Below are 27,562 nucleotides of genomic sequence, written 5' to 3' on the forward strand. Positions count from 1 at the left end.
AGGATCTGGTACAGAGGCTGTTCACAAGCCAAAAATGAGCAAGCAGCCCAACACAGCTGCTTAAAAAAAGCAAACATAGGACTAGGTTGCATTAATAAAAGCATGACATCTAGGTCAGGAGTTCCCAAACTGTGGTCCACAGCATGTCTGCATTAAGTATTTATATTAATTTTAAACTGAATTTACATTCCTACTTCCATTTCTTATATTGTATTCCATTGCATTACAAATTGAATTTTATTGAATGCAAATTGTAATAAAAGAAAAAAACAAGCAATAAAAATACAATTTAAAAACCCACACAGCATCTAGCACAGTGCATTACAATTGTTACAATGGGCAGAAATATTATTAAGTGGCCAATGGAGGGGAAAGTATAGGATCTAGATCATGGAAAGTCATAGTTCTGCTGAATTCTGTGCTGCTCAGACCGGCATCCAGAGTAATGTGTACAGTTCTGGGCACTATATTTTAAGGAGAGCATGAACAAACTGTAGTGTGTCAAGAGAAGGGTGGCAAGGGAACAAAGCTCTGCGATAAACAGTTGAAAGAACTGCTGGGCATGCTTAGCGTGGAAAAGAGAAGGTGAATGAGGCAGGTGACAGCAGGTATTTCAAACATCTGAAGGTGCAGTCGACTCTTGTTCTCTGTTGCTTCAGAGGACAGGACAGGGACTCCATGAGTGAAAATGGCAAGGAAGCTAATTTTGGCTAAAGATCAGAAGAAGCTTCCTAAGAGAAAGAGCTGCTTGATAGTGGAAGAAGCACCACTGCTGTGGGAGGGGACACACTCTTCACCTTCTTTGGGGATGTTTCAAGCAGAGGCTGAATGGCCACCCTTCAGGGATAGCATGTTGGCTACGTCCTACATTGAGAAGAAGGTTGAAGCACATCATGACCTCCAAGATCCCTTTGGACTCCATGATACCAGCGCAGGGGAAACAGAGTGACCTCTGCTCCAGCCCACCAACTGCACATGGGCAGAAGCTTCATCCTCCTCCGCAGGGCCTGACTCTTTTTCACTGGCTCTGAATCCAAAGCCTGGCCCTTGGCACCTGGAGTGGCAGGAAGGAGACTGATGAGCAGCCACAGCATCGGCTGTCTAGATGGGGGATCTACAGCTCCAGGGACCCCACATTTTAAATGTTTCCAAACCAGCCAATTTCCCAGATCACCTAATCAAGATGCCTATGTCTTTTTTGGCGGCGGGGGGGGGGGGGGGGCAGCCAGGGAAGACGTCACCTTTCCAGCAAGAGAGCAGAATCCATTATAGGAAACACTCTGGAAGGAGGGCGCCCTTTGCAGAGCTTGCGGCCTGGGGGCTTCATTATTCTCCTGACTGTGATTCAATTTGCCCTGTTCTAAAGACCCCTCCCAACCCAACACACCAAATATGCACCTAGCCAATAATTTCCAATTAATGCAATCAGTTCCTGACTTCTCCCTGACCCTGACAATCACCTGGTTGGGCTGAGTGGAAGGCAAACAGCACCAGGGAGGAAAGGCATAGCAAGAGGCTGTCTGATTAATTCCCCCCTTCCACAGCCCAATAGCTTGCTTGATGCCCCCCCTCCCCACACAGCTGGGATTCTTCTAGGCATCTGCCCAGGCCTGTCCTCAGACATAAATAAAGGAAACGGGGAAAGGGACCCTTCTAGGCGATTATGAAATCAGCGCATGAAAAATAAGAGCCATCATTACACTGAAAGAGAGGGGCTGGGGGGGGGAGAGAGGCAGCAAGAGAATCTCTTTCTGCAGATTTGCCTTTGAGAGCGGCAAGGGGCCGTTCTGCTGCTTACATTCCGTTGCCCTGGCAACATACTCCTGTAAAATAAAGATTATTAAAGCGCATATGATTATTCGGCTGCTGAGTGAATGAGGCAGCGGCGGCAGCTGCTTCTGAATTCCTTATCAGAGGAATTCAATTTCTGCCCAAATTGCATTTCTGCCACCTCATACAGGCACCCCACCCCCATACCAATCCAGACACCAGTTCCTCAGCTAGAGAAACCACTGGGGTGCCTTTCATGCCTCCCCTTTGCCATTTCAGGCAATTGCCTCAGTCCACACAAGCAAATTGGTGCAGGCCCACTGCCCCCCCCCACAAGAGAGAAGCCTACCCAGACAAACCACACCCTGGGGTTGCAAGGGGACAGCTATTCTGCTACTTTGATAATCAGGTAGAGAGGAATTTTCTGCTTATTATTCTTCCTTAGCACAGAGGTCGGAAAATAAAAATAAAATAAAAAACCCAAAAGGGCTGAACTCCCACACTTCTCTTACTGGTTCAAGGGACCACCAGTCATACTGAGAAGCTGACCCCCCCCCCATGAGCCCCTGGTCCTGCAGTTGAAACCCAAAGAGCTACGGAGAGCACATACTAGGAAAGAGGCTTCCTCAGGGCAGGGCTGACAGGGCAGAGCAGGGCTGGGAGAGCTGGCCACAGGACTTGCCAGGCCAGACTGGGTTGAAGGTCCACCCATCCCAGCAGACATCTGTGACAGAACAAAGCAGAGTTTGCTGCCAACACCTTGCAAATCAGAGTTAGGAAGGCTCTCTTGCCAGCTGCCATTCAGAAGCCGTTGCCCTCACCGTCATAGGTTCAAGTGGGCATTTGGCAAAAGAAACAAGCCCAGCTGATGGAGGCCCAAGCAAGAGCCAGGCATGCACATACAGCTCCAGCCACCTGCTGCCACTCCCAGCACTGCCCAGCAGGTGTCTCTATAGCTCTGGGAATCCAGGGAGCTCTGTGCAGCCTCTCCCCACATCCTGGATTGTGCCAGCAGGCAAAGCGAAGCACAGAAGGGAAGAGAGAAGAGCTCACCCAGTGCTGCCTACCTGGGAGAGAGTGGGCAAATGGTTGTCTGCAGGCCAGGCCAAGCAGGGTCCTGGGCAGGTGCAAGTCGAGATGCTGGGGAACTTTTGACTCACCAACAGAACCACTCATTTGAAGAGAAAGCCAGAACTGACTGAAGGGGCCTCAGTAGGCAGAGCAGCAAGAACTGCCCTTTGCCCACTTTCCAGCTTTTGATGGACCCCACAGTTTGGTTAGGAAACAATGAACTATTTAAAGCGGAAAACAAGTACAAGATTGCCCTTGTCTTAGAGAAAACAGAATCTTCCTGAGCATAGGGAGGCTTAAAATGCATGAAAGAAGGGGGAATTCTGTGGCTTTAGGCCAAATTAATACCTGCACAAACCCTAAAGGAAGGATTGAAGATGTTTTCTGCTAGATGACTAATTTGAGAGTACCTGTTAACATTAAGGTTCTTTGAGCGCATGGCCATGCACCACTATTGACCATCCTACACCATTAACACACACACACACACACACACACACACACACACACACACACACCAACAACAACAAACAAGGCACTTTCCAAGCCTGTCAGGAGTTGCCCTTACCCTTGCGGCAGTGTGGGATAGGAAGGAGACAGCAGACACCCAAGGAAGCTAAAAGCCCTTGTCCCACACTCCTTTCTCCAGAGCCATGGAAAGAGAATGGGGCAACTCTAGGTGACTGCTGAGGAACAGTTTTGGAACCCCAGACTGATGAGTTTTTTTGCAGCTGTGTTATGCAACATGTCATTGACACAATAATAGCCTAACAGTGGTGGATTTATATAGGGCCAACCACACATCATTCTACTTTGGTTGTTCTGCAACACTTCCTCAGGGTTGCTGCATTACTGGCATCTGGATACACCCCTGTGTTATAGTGCAACAAAAGCAGGATTTCACCAGGAAGACACGGGGCATGAACTGTCTGGAAAAGAAGCTGTATGTCCACCCCAAAACTTTTGCAGGCACAAAGATATTGAAAGCAGGGTCAGGTAGATAAGCCTATACCATCAGCAGCACAAATAACCAGGAATGCATAGAATAAAGGACGTCAGCAGGGGGCTGAAGTGTTCATTCAGAACTCCTACACATAACAAATGGTTGCAGTTGAGGGTTTGGTCCTCCTCCAATAAGCAGTTATCAAATTGTCCAGCTATTATGTTTTTAAAGGACACAAGGCTACCGATGAAGACTTTGTCAGTATGTGTTTGGCCATAGTGTGTGTGTGTGCGCACGCATGCAATTAAACAATATCTCTGTCATATATGCAATCAACAAATTTGAGTTTTCTTTCCCACTTTTTCTTCTTAGCTCAGTTTTCTGTTTACCATCTGTTATGGTCTACCTAGCACTCCAAAGCTTTGGGAAGAGCAGGAACACCCTGCTGGCCCCTCTCACCCTGCAACCTGGATTCGCATTTCTCCCAACCTTATGAATCAGGCAACAGCCACTTGCTGCAGTAAGGGACAAGATTCTCCAAGAGAGGGAGATGGGAAGACTGGCCCATGGGTCCTCTCATTCACAGTCCAATCTGTGGGGCCAACACACACAGACCCATCTACAGGCTGCCCTTTTTTCTGCCTAAGGGCATGTAGCAGAGAAAAAGCCAGTGGTTCTATTCAACTGGGGCAGAGATTCCTGCACCAGGTTAAGTGCTGGGAAAGGGGAAGCTGCCTTTGTTGCCAAACTCAGGAAAGAGGAAGAGGAGGAGGGGTAAGGTGGAGTGGAGGACAGAGAGCAAAAAAAAAAAAAAAAAAAAAAAAAAAGGGGGGGGGAGAAAGGGTGGAAATTGAGAGCTCTAAGGAGAGAGAGTCCTGTCTGGTGAGGAAAGAGCAGGGTTTCCAGCTTTTCCATTGGTCATCGGAGCTGTAATTTGATGTACAAGTGACTCATCTTCATGATGTGAAAAGGTTAACCTGCTAATTTCTATGCCTCCCCCCATGAGTTGACAGCTACCGGAAGAAAGAGAAATGAGGGAGGAGGCTTGCCAAAAGACCTGTAGAACAAGAGAAGGGGGTTTAGAAAGACCCACTGAAACAGGGAAAAGATGTAGAGAGATTCAGAAGAACCTGTGAAAAGAGAGGGAAAAGGAAAACCAGGGAGGTTACTGTAGGTTTGAGGTCGATTCCAGAATGCTAGTGGGACAGAAAATGATTTCTGCAGTGGGTTGGTTGGGAGGAAAGGCAAGGAAACTGAAAGGGGAAAAGCACAGTAACTGATGGGACAAGAGAGGAAAAGGGCATGTGCAATGAGCTGAAGAGACAAAGCAGAGTTGTTAGAGAAGCACAGCTTGCTGGATGTGAGAATAAGGCAAGTCTTCCCAAGCCTACCATCCTGCAGGCACTTCCAGCAACCCACAAACAGAGGAGGTCCTCCTCCTTCTTTTCTCTAGCAATGAGTACTTGGAGGTATGTTGCCTCTGAACATGGAGCTGCAATCACCAAGAGCTGTAGAGGGGGGGTGGTAGTATTCATCTAAGCTTGACTCAGAGTAAACCCACTGAAATTAAGGAACATGACTATGGTAAATTTGATCCATTAATTTCAACAGGTCAATACTGAGTAAACTTTAGTTGAACAGCATCCAGAGAATTCAACTCCAAGACTTTGCTGAATCCACTTTTCAAGCCAGGAAAAAACCAGCATCTACCACAGCACCCCATCTCAGGAATTCCACAAGTGAACTGCATTGTGTAAAGACATAATCCTGTTAATCCTTTCATTGGTGGGCCCCAAGTTCTAATAAGAAAGGGAGAAAAACTCCTCTCTGTTCCATGTTCTGCACATGATGCATAATTCAATGAACTTCTATTAAGCTCTTTCTTTTCTAATCTAAAAACCATTAAAGGCTTTAATTGCACCTCATACAGAAGGTGCTCTAACCTCCTGATCACTCAGGTTGCCCTTTTCCTGCTCTACTGCATGCTTTTGAGAAGGGACAACCAGAAAGGTGCACAACTGCAGCAGTGCCAGAGATGAACATAAAGCCGTTAAGCTCCTTGGACACCTCCTTTCCAAGCCCCAGCTTGGAATTATCCTTTCCCACCCACCCCAGCTACATACAGAACTGGATTTTGCACTGAACTTTACATCATTCCAGTCCCAATACTTCCTTAGAAAGTCATTTTAAGACCCCACTTTAATACCCTATTGGGGTCTTATATGATCATTAAGGATTATTTTCCCCCAATAAACAGAAATTCAGGTTGACTTACACTAAATGGCACCTCTGCTTAGCTGGCAGGCACTCCCTTTGGAGTTGTTTGTAATTTGTGCAAGTCTTTACCCTCCTGAAGTAGTTTGGAGTCATCTGCCAAACTGGTCATCTCACCACTCACTCCAGCCTCCAGTTCACTTGTGACTCAGTGACATAGCCAGGTTCCAAAACAGGTCCTCAGGTGACCCCACTCCCTCCTTGCCTCTACTGCAGAAACTGTCCTTTTATTCCTATGCTGTCTCTCTAAGTAGTTACTGATAGCAAAGCAAGGCCTGTTCTCTTATTCCAGGACTTGAAGCCTCTGGGGATGGAGTCTGCCAAAAGCCACTTGGAGGTCCAAACACAAAAAGTTTACTGGGATCTCTCTGTGTACCAACCCTCTCAAAGAACTCCAGAAAGGCAAGATTCCCCTTGGCAAACCCCCCATAACTCTTCCTCCAAAAGGCTTGTATTTTCTGTTCTGGGCTTCCTTAACCTGGTGCCCTCTGGATGTTTCTAACTACAACTTGCATCAGCCCTATCTAGCTTATTTAGTGCTCAGGGATGATGCAAGCAGTTCTCTGAAAAGATCTGGGGGGTACCACATTGAGGGAGGGGCTGTTTTAAATGTTTAATCATTCAAGTTTTAATTGTGCGTTCCACCAACTTATACAATGGGCTAAGGAGCCTGTAATTTCTGGCCTCCTCCATAATATATATTTAAAATAAATAAATTAGATTTATTTTGGCTACCCTCTAATAGCCTCTGGTAAATTGAATGATTTAACAAACCCGTACATATTTCTGCTAGAAGATCAACAATTTCAAGGGAGGGCTAATAAAGATGGGAGTTGAAAGGCCTACAGTGATGAAGAGAAGAGAAAAGGCCACCAGGGGTGCTAAAAGAAACAGGAAGTTAACTCAGAAGGCATTAATATATGACACAAAGGTTTTTCTGTGGTTAACACGGTGCTGCAACTTCAGTTAATGTAGAAGTGCCTCTTTCAGAGTGAATGGAGTTGGGCATCCTGTCTCTACCTTAAACAGGCAGACCCACAGCTATCAGCAAGGAAATTCGTGCCCTGGAACCCAGGACTGTGACCCCCTCATCCAGCCCCTACACATACCTGAACTTTGTCCTCAGCTGCAGCCAGTTTCATGAGGTCAAGCATTTGGTTCTCCAGCTCCTCCACTGTCTGAATCAAGATGGTGTTCTGGTCACTCAGATCTATGATGTAGGACTGTAGAAGCCTCACCTCCATCTGCACATGGAGAAGAGAGAAAAAGTAGAGCCTCAGACACCCAACTCAGTGTTGAGAATTAGGAAACAAGGAGAGCAGACTGGGTCTACCCCAGAGGGCATTTTCCGAGAAAGTGGCTTGGCTCAGAAACCAGCTGGCAACAATGACAGACCCCACCATCAAGACCCAGAACGTGGAGTTGAGTATGTTCCTAGTCTACCTGGAGGGGCGGGGGAGAAACCAAACTTCAGAAAAGGGCCTTCCTATCCAGGTCTTGTTTGCCTTTGCAGGAAGCAGCTGGGGCTACTTTTTGCAGGAAACAGTTGGGTCTGGCCTTCTGCATACCGGAATCACTTAGTAACCTTAGGAAGCCACTGTCTTCAGGCAGCCTATGCAGAACTTTGCAGCCAGAACATCTCTTTCAACTCAAGTGTGTCTTTCTTTTCTGATACAGATAGGTAGCCGTGTTGGTCTGCCATAGTCAAAACAAAACAAATTCCTTCCAGTAGCACCTTAAAGACCAACTAAGTCAGTTCTTGGTATGAGCTTTCGTGTGCATGCGTGTGTATCTGAAGAAGTGTGCATGCACACGAAAGCTCATACCAAGAACTGACTTAGTTGGTCTTTAAGGTGCTACTGGAAGGAATTTGTTTTGTTTTTTCTTTTCTGAGAGAAGGATATGTGGGAATGGCAGCAGGTAGGCGGGAGGAAGAGGCAATAAATGGAGAGAGGGTTCTGGCTGCTCTTTCCAGAACCTCTCAATCTTAAACCATCAGGGGTGTCACCTCACAGAACCAATAGTCTTCGACAGTACAGGGACTTAATCACAACATTGAGCTTTTCGGCCCAGCACCAAGCCACAAATGTCCCAAACTCATGTCTCCATTCCCAGGATGTCCCTCTTAGCCCTTCAAAGAGGCAGTTGCCCTGCCCAACTCCCTGCTGGAGAACAGCAGAAGGGACCAAATCCATGCTGCCATGAGACAAAGCCAGGGCCAGCTCATCTGGTGGGTTTGCAAGTTCACTTGTGCCACCATTTGCCAAGATAGGCAGCCACCTCTCCCTTCTAGCTGCTGGGAGCAGGAAAAGGAAGGCAACAAAACTGTGCTTCCCAGTAGCTACCAAAAATGAAGGAGTTCACCCAGAAGTCTTCACTGGTAAAGTTTTGGCACACGGAAACCTGTTCCTAATCAACCAAGCTACTCCTTTGGGGTCAAATAAAGTGATTAGCTTATTAAGTAGCAAGCTTTTAATAAGCAAACGTGACTGAAAATTCTCCTCCACATCCTGATAATTTCAGTGTTTCTAATTCATTATTAGAGCCTAGATTCATTAACTATTCAGTTTATAGATATTAATGCTTAAGATGCATGCATCACCTGCCAAAACCTGAAGAGAAATTGTTTCAATTAGCCTTCATGGATCGTGAATCCTACCAGCTGGGTATTTTTAGACAGAAGAGACAAACACATTCCTAAGCAGTGCTAATGTACAGATAGGATATGTGTAGAAGGTCACTTGAGCAAAGCTATAGTGCGTGAGCAAGGAAAGTTACACCTTCAAAAAAATGAGGAATACTGATGCAGTTGATGCCATACGAGTTCAGGTGCATAAGCAAACATGTGATTTGGAAGACAGGCTAAAGTACAATGGAAAACAGCCTCCACAGAACCATTTCTTGTCTAGCCACAACTCTCCCTCACTGTCTTCACCTTTCCTCAAAACAAAACAAATTCCTTCCAGTTTTTGACTATGGCAGACCAACACGGCTACCTATCTGTAACTTCACCTTTCCTGCCAGCCAAATATTTGTGGTGTTAGAAGCCATAGCTACTTGTCTCATCACAGACAGAAATGGCAGGAAGAAGATGCGACCCTGCTTCTATACTCCATTTTGTAGAGCCCCCTTGACAGTTGCCCACCTCCCCAAGAGTACTCCTTCGTGTCTCTTACTGATAAATATAAATACATAATTGACACCCCACACATTCAGCATCAATGTATGTTCCCATAAGAGAAGACCTGCTGGATCAGGTTAAAGGCCCATCTGGTCTAGCATCTTGTTCTCCCAGGGCCCAACCAGATGGCCCAATGGGAACTCCAAAAGCAGGACCTCTGCCCACTTGCGATTCCCAGCATACTGCCTCTGGCACTGAAGGTAATTAATACACAGCCATCATGGCTAGTAGGATAAGTACTGGATAAGTCCTCCAGGAGGTTGTCTAATTCAAGTTGGTGGCAATCATCACTACATCCTATATCAAGGAATTCCATCATTTAACTATGTGCTGTGTGAAAAAGTAGTTCCTTTTGTCTGTCCTGAATTTCCCAACATTCAGCTTCACTGAATGGCCTTTGCTGAAAGTGAAATCCATCTTTTTCATTTTATCAAATATATAATTCAATATACTTCCTTCATATCTTCCCTTAACTCAAGCTTTTTTTCCAAACTAAAAAGGTTCCAACATTGCCACCTTTTTATCCAAACCTTCAATCAGTGCTACTGACGGCCCATGACAGATCACAATATTACATGTGTGTTTTTTAATCTGCAAGGGAGTGCTGAAGCACCTGAGCACCATGAGCTGGCATTGGGGAGAATCTGGCCTATGGGGAAATCTATGCAAAGCCTCTGCCACAGGTTAGGCATGACTGGAGAATCCTGAACTTTGCCACATCTTTCAACAGTTCCAAACTCTGAGAAAAAGATGCAGCTCCTCACTTGTATCCTATGGAGGCATTGGCAGTTTCTTATTCTTGCCTGCCAGTCCTATTGGAATGAAGCAGGTTCTTTGTTGTTATTTGAACTTTGTGGGAGAAAAATCACTCGGTCATTAGACATCTCCAACTATGGTCAAAACACAGCAGGCCAGAAGTAGCAACAGATTTATTATTACCGCAGTACAGGAAAAACATTTTTTGTCTGTTACATGATCCAGTTAATTACCCATGCAAAGCAAAGCTACTCTTGGCTTCAGCAGAAACTCCACATATGCCCCCAGGGATGTTAAAAGGAGGTGTTTTTAGGGGGTGGGGAGGAAAACCTCAGGCTCGGAGGACTAAGACTCACAAGAGTCCCTTGAGTATTGCAAACTTTGGGGCTAACTTCCATGGCTTCAGGTTCCCTATGACAATAATCATGTCAAAATCTCTGGAAAGAGATGCAAAGTGTCCCCAGATACTTTGGATGTGGGAGGGTGGGAAGAGAAAGGCCTCCCCCTCTCCCATACAGAATCCAGAGCTGCAGAGTTAGGGCAGACTGTTAAAGGAAACTGTCTGGGAACAAGAGTGCCAGAATTGCAGTAAGCACACCAGAGGGAATGGAGAGGGCTGTTCTTCCTGGACTTGTGCAGCTTCCCCAAAAGAATTGAGGGAGGGAGAGATCCTTCTGGCATGCAAATGAAAGTCATGAACAAGCTGGATATGGAACCTTGAACTCCAAGAAACTGAAGGGGAATCCCTAGGAATTCCCAGGCATTAGTACTCATATGTAAGTCGTAAACAACAGGGATGCTTCAAACTCTATAATTTATGATGTGACATAGTAGACTTGGACTGGACGGGCCCAAATTCAAATCCTGGCTCTTCCACTGCCTAACCTGCAGCACAAAGTTGTTGTAAGAGGGGGAACCCTTTAAGTAACCTGGAGCTCCTTGGAGGAAAGGTGGAATAGAAATATTAAAAATAATTAACTACCAGTAATTAATTACAGTGTAAATGTGAAATGCAGCCTAGACTGTCATCAGCACAGACAAGTCCAAGCCAGGCTACTGGGCGGTCAACAAGGGGTGGAGCAAAAGACTTTGCACTCTGTAGATCTGAGCATCCACCTCTGCACTCCACCCCACAAACTAAAATGGTACAGCCATGATTCTACATAAAGACACTGCAATTGCTCCACTTTCTCCGGAAGAGAAAGAGGGGGCGGGGCAGAAAGGGCTCCATGCAGAGGATGATGAGGACAGGGTAAAGAGGGAGGGACTCCTTGGTGGTGACACCGCTGTCCTATAAGGCAGCTCACTCTACACCAACTTCAATGTCATTTTGGCACCAGATGGAAATCTATTTGCTTCCATAGATCTTTTAACAAATCATTGTGGCTATTTTACATTGCTTTTATCAGATGCCCTTTGATTTAATGGTTTTGGTGTTTATGTATTTGTTTTTCTTTTTATTTGAAAGATATCCTGGAAATATTACACTGAAGGGCAGCCCATACCTTCTAAAAATGAAACAAATAAATAAACCCACAAATGAGAGGGGGTGTGCATTAGGGAGGGATCTGTGGCAGCCAATCTAGAAGGAAGCTGAACTGGAAAATCTGCAGGGCCCCCTCTCCCCAGCACCCATCAGTGACCAAAACCAGACTCAAAGGGATGCAGATAGTTCCAGTGTTTTGCATACTGGGGGCTGAGCAAGAGTCCACAGAGCACCAGCTTCTGAAATCTACTTGTGAAGCAAGATATTGGCACCACATGCAAGAGTGATAAAACTAAGTATACTGGATCCTGTTAGCCCAGCCACTGGATGAGCTGCTGCAAAATTCCAGCTACAGAGGCAGATTAATACAAAAACAGGAGAAGAACAACACAGTTTTCACTAAGGAAGCCAAAGATGAATTCAGTGAGGAGGAGAAAAGGACATGAGAGGGAGAGTCTGTGTGTTGTGAGCAAGGGAGTGGGGAGGGAGAGGGAACCGAGGCTGATGTGCTGCTGAGAAAGAGGGCCAAAAAAGAAGAGGGTCAGAGGGAGACACCAGAACCATCAGCATTAAAGAGTAGCAACACCCAGAGCCAGAACTTCAAGACCTCCTCTCTCAAGAACCAAAAGCAGCATTGCCCACCAAACATCTGCAGCTTGTTAAAACTACGAGGGACTGCGACAGCCACTTGCCAAGAGTGTCAGAAGAGTACGGCTTATTGCAGTTTCTCTAACTAGGGCACAGAGATCTTCCTGACAGCCTTTGGAGCTATGGGCAGCTGTGCAAGCAGAATGTGGGACAACACACTAATACTATTCTAGCCTTCCTTTTCAGAAACCAGAGGTTTCACTCTGCGTGTGTAAAAGAGACAACAACTTCTTGGCAACGGAAGTAATGTGCTGGCAGTACAGAGCTCTATGCCTGGCTAACACACCTCCAGCTTGATCGTCAGTCCAACTGCAGCTGAGTCTCTGAGCCTGACTGATCTCATTAATCCAAGTAATCTTCTACGGAAAGATCAAATCAGCCTGGAATGCCCATCAGTGGCCAAACAATGGAGCTCTTCAGAAATTTCAAAGCCACAGGAGCATAAGAAGAACCCTTCTGAATTTAAGAAAAAAGGCCCTGCACCTTGAATTGAGCTCAGTAATTAACTGAGAGCTAGTGGGACTGTCTTAACGTTTTTTTGGAGGGAGGGAGGGAGGGAGGGAGAGAGAGAGAGAGAATGTTGTCACCCAGCCCAGGTCAGCAGTTGTGTTCTGAAGTAGCCACAGTTTCCAAATTGTCTCCAAAGACAGCCTCAACAATAACACATTACAATAATACTGTTTTGAGATTTCCAGAGCCTGGATGACTGGAGGGAACGGTGCAAAGGGGCTGTAGGAGGCCACAAACCAAAGCTTGTGAAAAGTACTCAGAGCTACTGAGAATAGCTGTGCTTCCCAAGTCAAAGCTGGATATGCAAGTTCTAACTGCACTCCTGATATTTATCAGACACACAGATCAGGCCAGAACAGGCTGAATATCACATCCTTGGGCAGGCAAACCACCCACAAACAATATCTCCATCTTGTTGGGATTGTATCACTGGGTTTTTTATTGTTTGTTTTCTTGTGGTTATAGTAAATGTTTGATAGAAAGGGCAAGGGTGAGAGACCTGTGGCCTCTTTCTGCAGATGTTATTGGACTCCAGTTCCCCATCAGCCCCAGTCAACATGACCAATGGTGTGCTCTGCCACTGAGCTCCAGCCTTCCCTCATCACCCTTGTTACTTTCCACCAAATAATAGAGGCTGAATTTTGCCCCAATGCAGACAAAAAGAAGGTTCAAAAGAGACCCAACCAGTATTCTGGATCTCTATTTTCCTTGTCTGCTGCCCCCTCTGGACAGGTTTTAGTAGTATGTCCAAAGCCTGCAAAACAATTTTGAAAATAAATTGACAGAACAAAAGGAATATACATGTATGCGCCACAGGAAGCAACACCCCTCAGTCAAACAGTTTGTAATATCAGCAAACTATTTTTCTGAGTCAGTCCATCCAGCTCAATATTTTCTCTAGTGACCAGCAGCAGCTTCCCAGAGGTTCTCAGCTTCCCAGTCCTTCCTGGAGATGCTGCTGGGGACGGAACCTGGAACCTTCAGCGTGCACAGCTTTGTGTGCTCTGCCATCGAGTTACAGCCCTCTTGTAGCTACAGCATGCAACATTAGTAAACAATCCACCAAGATCAGACTTGGTTGGAAGGAGGAGGACAAAAACAATATTTGCCAATAAACATGTCTCTACAGAAAACAGGTTACACAAGCCAGACCTTGGTGGGCCTTCCACATTCTAGCGATTCCAAGATAAACTGGTTGAGAAATTGCTACATAAAAACAGTAATTCAAGAAATGAAAAGCTTTCACGGCATCCAGTACATTTCGATCCTGCTGCTCACCAAAATAATTTGTGAATATCCATTGTCTTCTGCTCCACAACAGTTTATCTTTATAGACTAACTTTGCAGAGTTAGAAGTATTAGTTGGAAGTAGTATTATATGCTTAGACTTAGAAATGCAGGGGGTGGGCAGTACATTGACACCACAGATAAGAATCCTACAATGTGTGGACACTGAAGACAGGGCTATCATCAATAGGCTATTTAACAAAATCCTCTACAAATTTTCAAATTTAAAAAAGAAAAGAAATATGTGTTCACACAAAGCTGCCAGAATGTCTTTATGTTCTCCAAAACAGCAACAGTAAAACAGCAATAGCAAACCCTCCCAAGGAATCTCTTTTCCCAACCAAGTATTCACACAAATAAACACCTGCCAAAGCCAGTTTAGAGAAAGGTGGGGTGGTGGAAGAGGAAATCTTTCAGCACTTTCCTAACAGAGATCCCAAAACTAGCTAAGAAAAAAAATAGACTTCTGTGGAGCTTTGCAGGAAATAATCAAAGCTGCCTCAGTAGCAGCATCTTTGTGCACACACTTTTTACTTGCAACAATTCCCACAAAGAAAGACCAACTGTGGGGAATCTCTGGCCCTCCTGGTGGTGGGGCACTCATTAAGTGCAGCAGCAGTTCTCGTTTTGCCTCCTAGGCCTTTTCCGCCCCAAGTCACACTCATCCACTATGACATTAGCTGTGGAACTATTGGAAAACGTAAAGTGCACTCCTGATTGTTTCTTGGCAAGTGGGGCTTGTCACTGGGCTTTTAAAATTTGGTGGTAAATACAAGCACCGCTGACAGGGCATTTCACAAATGGGGAACCACCACTGAAAAGACTCTGTCATGGGTCAACCCCCAACAGACAAACTAAACAATAAGACCAGACAAAAGAAGGAGGCTTTGCAAGGCCAGGCTTAGAGTTCCACTCCCTACTCTTGTGCATCCCTTTTGCTGTTAAAATCAGGATGCATCCCACTAACAAAACAAAGGCCGGCCTCTGTTCTGAACGTGATGCGTTTTTCCCCCTGTAAGGCCTAAACACAACAGCTGCAAAGCAGCCCAAAGGATGAGTCCCTCAAACCAACACAACACTCCTAAGTGCACCTGCACAGAGGACAACATAATGAAAAAAAGGAGCTGCTGGCATCTGGCTGGGGGCAGGGGATCAACAGGAAACAAAGGGATGACAAAAGACATTCTGTGCGTTAGCTCACTCCAGAACTCAGAAGAACCAATGCCAGTTCAGAGCAGGAGCCCAGATTTCCCAGGGCTTGTGTTGTGTTCTCCAAGCTCTAGGCTCCTGTGGCTGTTACTCAGCTGGATCCAGGCTGTCCCTGCCATGACACAAGTCCCCACCGTTCAGTCACTCAACAGGTTGCTTGTTAGGCAGGATCAGTTATACAGTGAAGGTCAATTGCCACAGGCGCTCTCTCTCTCTCTCTCTCTCTCTCTCTCTCTCTCTCTGGAGTATGTTCCTTCGCATACACTCTGGGCTGGAGTCTCAACAGGCATCTATACAAAATCCTTGGATTGACACAGCACTGCCAGGATAGTTATTGCAATGACTCAGTTGTGAAGGGGTTTGACAAACACATTTGAGAGGCCAACTGGAATCAAGACCCCTTCAACAGGTAAAGCTTTTACCTGCAAAGACAAGATCAAACTACATGTGACATCTACAATTAAGCAGCAGGAGGATGTGATGGAGAGGTGCTTGAGTCCACGCACCTTAGCAAATGCACTCTTGATCAGTTTCCAGGCCCAAAAGTGGAAAAGAGGGCTGGTGGAGTAACTGTCCAAAAGTAAAAAAATAAAACTAAGTACGTGCTTTTTCTTTTTTCTTTTTTTAAAGTAGCAAATTTTGATTTTGTAGGATATGTGCCTAAGGAGTTTCCCCCTCTGCCTCTGCAATAATTGAGCCCAAAAGCCCTTCTTCTTTCCAATCACAAAGAGCAGCTTTGCACCCCGGCTACACCAAGGAGCACTTCAGAGCAACCTCACACCAAAACGGCTGATTTCTCAGGGATGCTGCAAAGGTATTCAATAAAAAGCTTTTAAATGCATATTTTTAAACTTGCAACAGGAAATCTTTCCTGTGTCAAGACAGTAATTCTTATAACAGCATTGATCAAAATGTCATTCTTTTATGAGTGTACAATACCTTTTAATGGCATACAACCAGCCATTAGGGTTATACCCCTCCATACAGCAGAGGCATCTTCCTGGAAAAAGGGAGCCCCCGGCCAAGGCACGGGCAAGCCAAGCACAGCCCTTTTTCATCATTGCAGCAGCTCCCCAAATGATCTTCCAGAAGACACAATATTCAAGGCACACGTGTAGCAGGGGCTGGCTTTTGCTCCCCATTCTCAGGAACACACCCTGCTCTAAAGTGGCAATGTTTTGACTCTCACTGGGGGTAGTTCCACTTTCATGCAGCCTCCCTCCCTATCTTTCATCTGACAACCACTACCCCCTCTACATTTTCTCATCCGATCTGGCAGAGGATGAAATGCCTCCTGTTTTGTTCTAGGCTTTTAGTTTCCAAAGATAGAAACTAAGTGTCTAATGAACTGCTTCTATTCCACAGCTCATTTGAAGCCCTCCAGTGCTCTGGCTCTTCAGAGATTTTTTTTTAAGAACGGTATTGGAGATTGCATTTACTCTGCTTGAATGAAGGGTGAGTAGGAACCCTGGACAAGAGCGCACCAGCACTCTAATTCTCTCATCCAGCTAAAAATACCAGCGGGGGAGGGAACGGGCAGTCTCCCCATCTCCAAGACCTTTCACGTATGCTATTTGTAGAATTCAATACAGGCTGATGGCTGCCATGCAGGCACAGAGCAAAACCTCTCAATATTTTTGCACCCCAAGACCACCAAAGCCAACACAAATAATATGCCCTTCATACAAGGCCACCTTATTTTTCAGAAATGGGCTAGTTAGCTTCTACACTGGTCATTATTTGCCAGGAATATTCCCTATCTGAACAAAAGAAAGCAGAAGGATAAGGTTTCTACTTTACACAGAAAGAGTGATGAAGAGGGTTCGAGGTACATGCAGATGTCAATGGTCACCCAGCCAGAGACTCTAGGATCCCTCACCTTCCAGCACCCTGCTCAGGAGCCACTTGGGAGTCTGGATGCTCAGCGAGATCATAAGAACTCATGAGCACAAACAATCTGCAATGGGACCCAAGCCTTTCCTTAAAACACAGCAACATGAAGTTACAAAACCTCATATGCAAGGGGGATAAATGAGAGAAACTATGACCATGTCCAAGGAGCATCCTTCTCTTTACAGGCCAGCATAATCACACGGCCAGCACTACAATATTTGCCAGAGATACCCACACTGCCCAGTTTTCAGCACTAACTACAACTGCATCCAATGCCAGAAGAAGATTGGGCCCACTGCCACATAAATATTACCTAAATTTTGCTTTGGTCAGCAGCACCACACTGGCATAAACATGACAGAGACATTGACCCTTTCTTGACTCTCCTTTGCTGAGCAAGTCCATAATGGCAGGCAGCTGTTTACAGCTGTATTGGTGGGGTGAAGGCAGCACTTGAGTCAACTCACCATGTGATTATCACTCCTACTAGTGGCAGAGGAAGCACATGAGCCATGCAGAATACAAAAATCCCATATTTGCAGAATGGAGGCCTCACCAGGAGGTGGAATGAGGCTGAGAGCAGAACTGGCTGTCAGTTCCAGGATCTTTTGCTCTTCTTATGTAGTTAATAGTTGTTATTAATACCTATATGTGTTGTCTAAAATGATGGAGTATTAACAATCCTATCCTTAGTTGTATTTTTTCTCCATTGTTTATGAAAGTGTTGTAACTTTGCCTATTCTCATTCTTAATAATTCCTAGCAATATTAAAGCTGCACTCTTTTGAGGCTTGCATTATACTATATTCTACTTCTTACGTTGTGCATATCACTTTAGAAGACTTTGACTAAATGTGCTACAACATTCAGAGAATCCTAAACGTGAAGGTGAATGAATTGTTTAAATTGAAATTTGTTATGTAAAGCTTAATATTTTTTTTTTTTAAGTGCTACAACATTAACCCAGCTTTTCTTTGCCTCCACCCTGTTCTGCTTGGCATCCACGGAATACGAAAAAGTCTCAGCCCATTTGGCCATAGTAATCGTTAAAGAAATTGGAGTTCTTGTTGAAAGTACACTAAACAGGATATACCAAGAGCTCTGGCCAAAAGTTTCAATACAAGGAATAATTCCTACTCGAGAGTAGAGAAGAAAAACGTGTATATTCTGCTAAGAATACCAGTGTTAAACTAATAGTAAATTTAAACACGACGTATAAGTGCGATAGTTTTAAAATGATAGTAAATTTAAACACAACGTTTAAGTACAGAAATAGTGTAGTTTCAAATATGTAATGATATAGTATAAAGGTACATAAAATACCAGTACACAACAATAGTTTTATACAAGTCTCAATGGCAGTCAAAAAGAGTTCATATTATATAAAGTCAGAATGAGTCCATATTATATAAAGTCTGACTTTATATAATATGGACTCTTTTTGACTGCCATTGAGACTTGTATAAAACTATTGTTGTGTACGGGTATTTTATGTACCTTTATACTATATCATTGCATATTTGAAACTACACTATTTCTGTACTTAAACGTTGTGTTTAAATTTACTATCATTTTAAAACTATCACACTTATACGTCGTGTTTAAATTTACTATTAGTTTAACACTGGTATTCTTAGCAGAATATACACGTTTTTCTTCTCTACTCTCGAGTAGGAATTATTCCTTGTATTGAAACTTTTGGCCAGAGCTCTTGGTATATCCTGTTTAGTGTACTGCTTGGCATCCAGCCTGAAGAAGTGTTCTAGAGACCTGGAAACTTGCACGTTATTTTGTGACATTTTGGCTGCTCAAATAAAATTTTACTTATGGACCAAATATAGCTACCTTTATTATCTCTTTCCATTTCCCACTTTCTAATATATAAAAAGTGCCAAAAATGGCATCTGGGTAATTATGTGTGCCAAGCTAGACAACTCAGAAGGAAGTCTGAGCTCTTGTGGAAAGTTCTAGCTGCCCTGTCAGCACTCAGTGGCAGAACTCCTGAAAGAAGTGGATCAAGGGGCCTGGCTATAGGGTTGCTCATGGCTTGGGGAAAATTATTATCAATTATTATTATGCTTGCTGCACTCAGATACCATTTGTCAGCCAATGTGCTGTTGTGCATCTCCACCACACAGAGTAGCCTGTCAGAAACAGTCCACAAAGGCAGAAGTACCTGAGCAGAGCTGCATCCATTATCTGGAACAGTCAGTTCTAGACTTTGTCCTCCTTCAAAAACAAGACTCCTTGGAGAGCTTGATTCAGTCATCCAGATACAGCCCCTTTACTTTCCAGCAACACAGCACATGATCAGCATAACAACCCACCTGTGTCCTCAACCCTAACCCTGGTAAGTTTCCAAGGGGCCTTAGACGTGATCCCCAGGGACACCTGGTGAGCCTGTAGGCCTCATTTTTCCTCCATGAAATAGAGCAGCTGTGAAAAACATTGCAAGAAAATGCCAGGCCCACGTGGATTTCCCAGTCTGCTTCCACAGGTGCACAACCACAATCTAATTTTGGATGCAAACAGAAAGAAGATAGCCAAGAGGCTAAGCGGGTTGATCACCCAAGAACTCAATGGTGCCAACATGTCTGGCAGCTGATGGCCCAGATACACCTTGCAAACTTGATAAAGCTGTGGGATAAATAGCAAACAGTTACAACCACTGAAGAAACCAGCCACTAGTTTTGCAGGCATACCAGTCACGGGGGTACGTGTGCAGTGCTGTATTTATGCGTAAGCTAAACAAGCTATAGCTTAGGACCCCGGTCTCTTGGGGCCCACCAAAAAATTTAAAGGAAAAAAACCTGGATGTACATTTCCAAAATATATGATAAAAAAACAAATAAAATCTACATACAGCAACAGTGTTTTGTGTTTTGTAGGCTCCTATGATGTAAGAAATGGGCCACGCTTGCTAGCCTGCTCCCTAAAATATCACTGGTTTGCTCATTTCTAACAGCAACAATTTGTTGTTGACAAAGGACAGCTGGACATAGAAAGGGCCCCATTATCTTCAGTAGCTTAGGGCTCATCAAACCTAAATCCTGCCCTGTATGTGTGTGTCGGGCGCCCACTCCCTTTGGGCAGTGGAGGGCGAGCCAGCAGTACCCTAGCAGGAGGGGACAGGATGTTGCTGGGGGGACACCTCCTAGTACAAAGGGAGACCTAATTAAGGGAAAGAGGGGAAATACCTTGCGAGCGCCTTCCGGATTCTCCTCCAGCTGGATTCCCACGCAGCGCAGGCGCTCTTGGTAGAGGGTGCGGAGCTCTCCAGAGAGACGCTTCAGGGCACGAGAGGCCGGAGGGCGGCCCAGGCATTCTGCTGGGGAGAAAGGCGGCCATCAGAACCGGGAGACGGGGAGAGCCGAGGGTGGGGGCGCCTCCTCCTCCTCCAGACCCCGCCCTTGTTCCCCGGTGGACACGAGGCGGGGGATGGGAGGGGTCCGCGAGGGATGCCTTTAGGGGAGGGGCTTTCTCTGAGGGGCAAGGGGCGCGTTCCCTGCTACGGCCTCCTCACCGCAGGCCTCTTCGCGCTCCGGCGCCTCCATCTCCATCTCCTGCTTCAAACGGGGCCGCCGCTAGTCCTTCTCCCCGCCCACTGAGTGATGGGCACGCCGCTCAGCCAACGGCGATGGAGTGCCGGATCTGGGCCCGCCTTCTCCCCCGTCAGAACCCAATCACCGCTGCCTGGGGCGGAGAGCCGAGCAACGGACCTCTCCGAGCTGGAGTCGCTCTACCTTGCTGGCACCTGGAAGGCCGAAAGCGGCTTAGGCGATTGGCTTTTGCTTCTCCCTTCGGCCAATAAGGAACGAGGTATTGCAGGCAAGCTCGGCAGACGGGAGAGCGGCCGCCGGTCACCATGGCGACCGCGCGGTAGAGGCACTGCGCCCGTGAATGCGGACTCCAGCCCCGCGGGGGGCACACACAGGCACCGGGCCTTTCTGGGGGTCTTCAGCTCCCGCTGCTCTAGCGCCTGCTGGGCTCTTACGGTAAAGCCGCCGCCAGGCGGGCAGGATGATCCGGCCGCGAATGTTGTGTGGAAGTAGACTGCCATTGGCCATGGAGGCTCCATTGAGATGCCAAGCCTAGCAGCGAGGTTGGAACTCCGCCTCCTCTTTTCATGTGGGTGGGTGTCCCGCCCCAGTGAAGGCAGCGGGGTGTGGGTTTTGCGGAGGGCGGCGCTTCCTCCTATTCATCCTAAGTCCACCCGCAGTCAAATTTATTTAATCACAACCCCCCTCCTGCAACAGTCCAAATATGAGAGAAGAAGGAAAACGTGGGCCCACTTTCTTTCTCTGCACTGGTGCCTCTTGCTCAGCAGTCTCAGTGTCCCCAGAGTGGCCAAGCTGTTGCTTCTGGGAAACCGCAAAGCAGCCGGACATCTCCTTGGCAGTCATGGATGCAAATGCTGATGGCATTAAAAGAGGATAAGACTAAGGTGCTACTGGACAATTTTTTTAAAAAAAATAATTACTTATTTATTTCAATTGCATCAGACCAACACAGCTACCTCCCTGAACCATGGAAGAGGATGAGGCTAGCCACTAGCATTGAGGAGAACCAGGTTCTTCCTCTACAAATTGAGGCAGTTTGCTTTTCACAGGGATTACCAAGTGGTGGAGATAATATTGCATTCAGACCTTGCCCTTCAGAGGCACCACACCTCTGATCCTAGAGGTCCTAGACACAGTCATCATGACTATAAGCACCAGCAGCAATATGACCAGCTGCTACCAACCCCAGCAAGCATGACCAATGAACAGGTATGATGGGATTTGTAGTCTGACAAGTTTAGTCAGCCCTACTGAAGCAGGTTAAATCTCTATAGCTAGCAGGAGAGAGCTGGTTTAGTGCTCTTGGACAATGTAGAGCAGGTGTGGGGGAGAACTCTGGCCCTCCAGATGTTGCTGAATTACAACTCACATCATCCCTAGATATTGGCCATGCTTGCTGGGGCTGAAAGGAATTGTAGTTTAGCAGCATCCAAAGATTCCCAAAGCCTAGTGTAGAAGCAGGTTGAGTAGCACTGAACCCATTCACTTCAGCTGAAGGAGCAGCACATGCAGGAACCAATTTTGTATGTGCAGCTCTACATCCCATAATAGGCAAACTCTCTACATTAAATTTGCTACCCATTGCTTACTGCCATGCTGATAGTCTAGGTCCTGGGCCCTCCTGACAACAATGCCAAGTCTTCCCTGCCAAGCTGCCTTCTGCTTTACCTTCCTCACCTTCAGCTGTATTGTGCCACAGAACATGTGATGCTGTGCTTGGAGGGCACAACAGTTGGCATGTGGCCTGAAGGAACCAGAGTTGTGTATGCTCTTCAGTGCAGTGCAACAAGCTCGCCTGGAATCTCACCAAGCCAAGGAAGGCCAAATGCTGTTAAGTGAGTGGGGCTGGGTAGAAATCAAATCCTCTGCATGTGGCTGGTTCAGAGGATGAGAAACAGGAAAATCTTTTTTCAGAGCAGAAGCTCAGACAGTGACTGACTCTTCTGGAACAGAGGAGAGAGAAAGGACACAAAAGAGACTGAGGGGAAGCTTGGACAGCAACTGTTCTCAGTTAATCCCCCCAGTAAATAAAATTGTAGGCAGTTAATAAATTACAGAAATAGGGGAAAGAAGTATTTTAGGAGGCAGCTTAGTTCATCTGGAGGGTACCTGGCGAGCTCCTATTGTATGTTGGGGCGGAGGGAGGGAGGAAAGAGGGCTCTAAATTGCCTTTCAGCTCTTTTAAATTATTTCTGCAGATCTTATTACAGGAGAGAAGCGGCTGCAGAACAACCCGGAATTCCAGCAGCCAACTGCCCACCAGACCTGTTATGAAAAAGTAGAAAGTGCATATATAGCCCACAAGCCTGGTGGAGGCAATAAAAGATGCCTTCGACTTCCATTCATCACTTTGTCATCTTCAGCTACATTCAGATAGTGGTTAGCAGAGCTCACAACATGGGCAAATTAACACATACGAGTCCCTTGCTGGCTTCCTCCTCTCATAGCTTCCCACAGGAGATATATATTCCATTTCCATGGCTCCTGCCTCCTCTCCTCTTTGGGCCCCATCCCAGATGGAAAGAAAAAAGAACTCTTAGGGTATGAAATGGGATGGGGGTGAAGAAGGGAGAGTGTGTCACAGGCAGCAGCAGTAGCAGCACAGCCAAGGGGCTGTACAGTTGCTATGAATTATTGTGGCAATGTGACACAGCTTTCCCCCTCCATCATACTGAAGCATGGTTGCTTCTGGTACTGAAGGGCTGAGAAGTTAAGAGATCTGCCCTAAAAGATTTGGCAGTGCAAAGAAGACAGCTTTGCCCTCAAACCCTGCTGCCTGGAGGCACCTAGGTGGCTGTTGCTGTCAGAACAGGGTAGTGGGCTAGGTGGACCTTTTGTCTCATCCCATACAACTGCTCTTACATTCTTATACCCAGAGTATCTGTTGTGGAAGTTGCAGAGGGTGCAATGGAAACATAACAGCTGTCCTACCCTGCCTGCAGCATCAACTCTGGTGCGCCACTGCTCCCAAGAGCCCCTTTCTGTTCCTTCAGGGAAGAGGACCAACCTGGATCTTCTACTCTGTCCCTGAGCTCCAGCCCTCAGCCTCTTGCCTGGCCCTGAATAGCTGCCTGTCAGTGGCAATGCTGAGAAACTCAAAGCCAGTCTCCAAGAAATCCATGCCCCAGGTCTCTAGGGGCACAGCTGAATTCCTGGAGATCACACAAATCATCTGGGATCTCATCTCTTAAACTTTAAATCCACTGCCATAAGATATAAATAGCTTGGGCACAAGCCAATGTAATCTACCCTTCCACTGTGCAGTGTGTATATACATGGACACTAAAAATAAACTACAACACAGAAACTGATCCTGCTGGATTAAGACAAATTTGGATTTTAATGCCCAGCTTTGCTCAGAGTCCTAGAGTTCAAGGGTCGATATAGTAGATTGCAAGAAGGGTATAGGTTAGTCAAGCCTCAACATTTTATCATAATAAACCAGATGTGGACAAAACACCAAGTTGAAGCCCATAAATCTATTACAGTGAACTGTCAATGTCCCCCACGGCAGGGTCATTTGTTAATTCATAGCTGGGTCTCTTTTTTCAACAGACCTTGTAAACTCTTTCCTGAAACATCAATAAACCATCTGCTTTGACTAGTTAATCAAATGACTTTATTCAGTCCAAAGCCATTTTTTCCTAATAAAAACAGAGTATTTATCTCCACGGCTATAAAAGAGGATTGTTTTCAACTATTCACTTATAGTTAAGAAGCGCATTTAGTCTGGATTGATTTCCAATGCCTTGGTCATATCCTGTCACTTTCCATTTCTTACACACAACATCTCAGTTTAGCTACTTAGCAGCAAAAAAACCACAACCTAACTTGGGGCTGGGCACCAGTTCAGGGAGGCAGAAAAGTTCCCATCAGGATTAAGAGCGGCATTCTCCTCTGGCAAGCAGTAGAATTTCAGGTGTCTCCTGCACCTGTACGTCTTTCACATCTGGCATTCTGTTGCAGGGGACCCAACTCCTCTCCTGGGACTGGCTTTCTAAGGAAGGATATGTGCCCCAGAACTGCTCTGTAACTACAAATTCAATTGCAAAACAACCAAACTGCTCCCAGTTGCACTGAAGCAACCATGCGCTTTTGGGGATCATAACAAGTACATTAACTGCCCTCGTCTGTTTAGCAGAGCCCTGCCTTTGACAGTGCCAGGAAAACAGAGTCTTGGAGCCTTATGCCATTGGAGGCACCTGGTACAATCCTGAGTTCAGCTGCCGTACTCACTGTGGGGCCAATTCCTGGCCTCTCAACCCAACCAACTTGTCAGGGCTAAGTCTAAAAAAAAAAAAAAAGGCGGGTGGGCATTCACGCAGGAAATACATACAAGAATCCGGTGCCCCAGTTCTGTCCTATCTGCCCCAGTGGGGAGCAGAGGGTGAGGAAGGCAAAGTCATTTATATAATGTGCCTCTCTGCTGTGTTTCTAATGGCCAGAGCTTTTGTTCTGCTGTCGCTGGCTGCCCATGACAGGCAGGAAGCCACAGCCTCCCTTTATGCCATTGCCTTATTCAGCAATTTACATCCAGCATAAAAATCAAATATGCATGTTGCTATCGCCTCACCAACAGCAGTTTCAATTTTTGCCTTGCTGTATTCTAAATGGGGGGGGTGGGGCACAGATGGGCAGAGTCACTTTGCTAGGCCTGAAACTTGAATTTCTGTCTGCTTTATTGCTAAGTGGCTGGATGGGAATGGCTGAATGCAGCTTCCTAAGAAGGGAGTGCACAGAGAAGGCCTCTTGGGAGGAGGGACAGCAGCATCCACAGGGGGCAGACTCCTTGGCTTCGACTGGACATAAGAGGGTCCATTGATGGGTCTTCTGGCAGCCTGGCTCTTGGAGCTCTTGAGGAGAAGGGGCAAGCTCTCTTGAGGGAATTTCTTAAGGGAATTTCTGTCCAGGACAGCTCGCACCCCAAGACAGGACAGCCCAACAATGCTCACAGAGCATCCCTCCTGGATTCCGTGGAGTCACTGGACACACAGGGAGTTTCAGCCATCAGATCACTGCCAATTCTGAACAAAGTGAGAAAGCATTTCCAAGGCGAGATGGGCAGCTACTCAAGCTGACTCCATGAGAAGACCCAGGAGGCCCTTCTGGCATGAGCATCCACTCAGCTCTTATCCCCTGCTCCATGTACACACCAAGCCCTTGCCCCAGACACCTTTGAGTGGCTCTCATCATGGTGCTCCCTCCGGAGAGTCTGTCTAGAACATCATCACCATTTTCATTTGGGGCAGCTCTTGAAGGCACAAGTGAAGCATCATTCAAGAATTTAGATTCCAATGGATTTTGGTCGTTTAAAAAGAGCAGCAATGCTTGAGCTACGCAGACAGTCATGCTCCCCTGAGCTCTAAGGTGGTGGGGAGGAGGCGAGAGGCTGCATCCAGACACTGAAGCCCAACAAGCCGCAGGGCAGAAGCCAGAACCAAATCAAGCTTCATTTCTCTTGCTTGTTCAGCTGGCAAAGGCAAACTGCATTGCCCAGGATATCTTCTCTTCTTTTGCTTGAAGGCTAAGAGCCTTTCCCTTGGAAGCTAAGCAAGGAACACAGCTGGCTCTACCGCTGGGCATCCCATGCCCCATCACAGCAGTAGCAGAGCTTTGGTCATCTCTGCTCCTTTGAGACTCAGCAGAAAGGAATGGAAGACTCCAGTCTCCATGATGACAGAATAAACTCCACAGGTTATTACAAATCATGGGCATAGCCGGGGGGGGGCAGGGAGGGGCAGCTGCCCCCAAGCAATAAAAAACAATAAAAAATACATAGCAGAGGTTCTGCCCCTCCTAACAAAAATCCTGGTCATGCCCATGTTGCAAATGACAAGAAATACAAGTAAAACAAAAAGCAACCCCCAGCACTGTAGGCAATGCTTATTTTGAGAATTCCCCGCTACAGTGTGCACATGTGTGTGTGCACACGTGTGTGCACTCTTAAGTCAAACAACTCCTTTTGTTCCCCTCCCCTCTTTACCCCGTGCTGAGAAGGAAGTTGCCAGGACTTCCTAATAGTTATTGTAGGGTGCAATATCTTTCTCCAGCCTCCGCACACCCCTTATCTTCTTCCAGCTGCTTTAGTGCCCCATCGCTGGGCTTGCTTTCATAGGCAGGGATGAAGGCTTCCTCATGTTGTCTACAGCTCTGTCACATTCAGCACTCGATCCACTGCACTGCATACAACCAGTTTCAAACCTGCTGGTGTGGACAGCCTGAGGAAGGTGCCTCAGCCTTGGTGCCTGCCCATAAAAGCAAGCCTAGAGAGAGAGGCGAGGATGATGTCAGCAGGTCCCAGAAACCTTCTTTGTTGTCAGATATTGGGGGTGATTTGAGAGTTTGTTTGGGGCCTGGGTAGATGGGTGGAGTCCTGGGTAAAAGCCAGGGGGCTGAGAGGTGCTGAGTGAGGAAGTGTGTCAGAAGAAGGAATTTACATCAGTATTTATTTGTAATTTGCATTAATGGTTTTATTATGCATTTTTGTAACTTTTTTGTTTGTTTTAGTTTCCTATATATTGCTTAAGAAATATTTATATATACATTGGCTGGCATAGAAATAGTCTAAATAAATAAATTTAGACTATGTGTTGAAAGCTGAACAGCCTCTTGATATCCTTCCCCTTCCATCACTCAAGCAGAGGTTGCTCCATGGTAGGAGGAAAAGGAGTTTTCCGCATGCACAGAGGATACTCTCTAGTTGCCAGTAACCATGATAATGGAATAGAGCACTGTTTGTGCTCCTGCACTATTATACTACTAACAGTCCGTATTTCAGAAGTAGGCAACATACTAGGGCCAGATGTTGGAAAGAAAAGTCAGGTTTTTGATGATGCAAGAATATTAGTGCTGCAGAAGTGTCTGGAATTGCCATTGTTCAAAGTATCCACTCCTTGCAAAGCCTCTAAACATTCTATGGATAGCACCTGAAGCCAAGATCGCATATAGTCAAAACACACTGGCTGCAATGGTGGG

The 27,562-nt window shown here is 46.1% G+C and overlaps 1 protein-coding gene and 1 long non-coding RNA gene across 8 annotated transcripts in view; one reads left to right on the top strand and one right to left on the bottom strand.

The window, feature by feature from the left end:
* Nucleotides 1-20,686, bottom strand: part of PMFBP1 (polyamine modulated factor 1 binding protein 1) — an 84,242-nt gene extending 63,556 nt beyond the window's left edge. For 3 of the 6 annotated variants that reach the window (XM_081871768.1, XM_081871767.1, XM_081871764.1), the window contains exons 1-3: nucleotides 20,551-20,611; nucleotides 20,225-20,355; nucleotides 7,168-7,302 (exon numbers count right to left, since the gene is read on the bottom strand). In XM_081871768.1, the coding sequence (XP_081727894.1) occupies nucleotides 7,168-7,302; nucleotides 20,225-20,355; nucleotides 20,551-20,587 (303 nt within the window). In that variant the 5' untranslated portion in view covers nucleotides 20,588-20,611. Of the gene's footprint in view, nucleotides 1-7,167; nucleotides 7,303-20,224; nucleotides 20,356-20,550 lie in introns of all 6 variants that reach the window. The other 3 variants (XM_081871765.1, XM_081871766.1, XM_081871770.1) reach the window with 3 other exon arrangements.
* A 145-nt stretch (nucleotides 20,687-20,831) lies between these two features.
* Nucleotides 20,832-27,183, top strand: LOC309347333. Of its 2 annotated transcripts, XR_014158908.1 has the most exons (3): nucleotides 20,832-20,846; nucleotides 21,530-21,796; nucleotides 22,786-27,183. It is a non-coding gene; the product is annotated as an uncharacterized lncRNA (long non-coding RNA). The 2 variants fall into 2 exon arrangements; XR_014158909.1 differs by lacking the exon at nucleotides 20,832-20,846 and having other exon boundaries at nucleotides 21,288-21,796.
* Nucleotides 27,184-27,562: the final 379 nt, after the last annotated feature.

The sequence above is a fragment of the Podarcis erhardii genome (genome assembly GCF_964252035.2).
Source record: "Podarcis erhardii genome assembly, chromosome: 7".
Classification (NCBI taxonomy): Eukaryota; Metazoa; Chordata; class Lepidosauria; order Squamata; family Lacertidae; genus Podarcis; species Podarcis erhardii.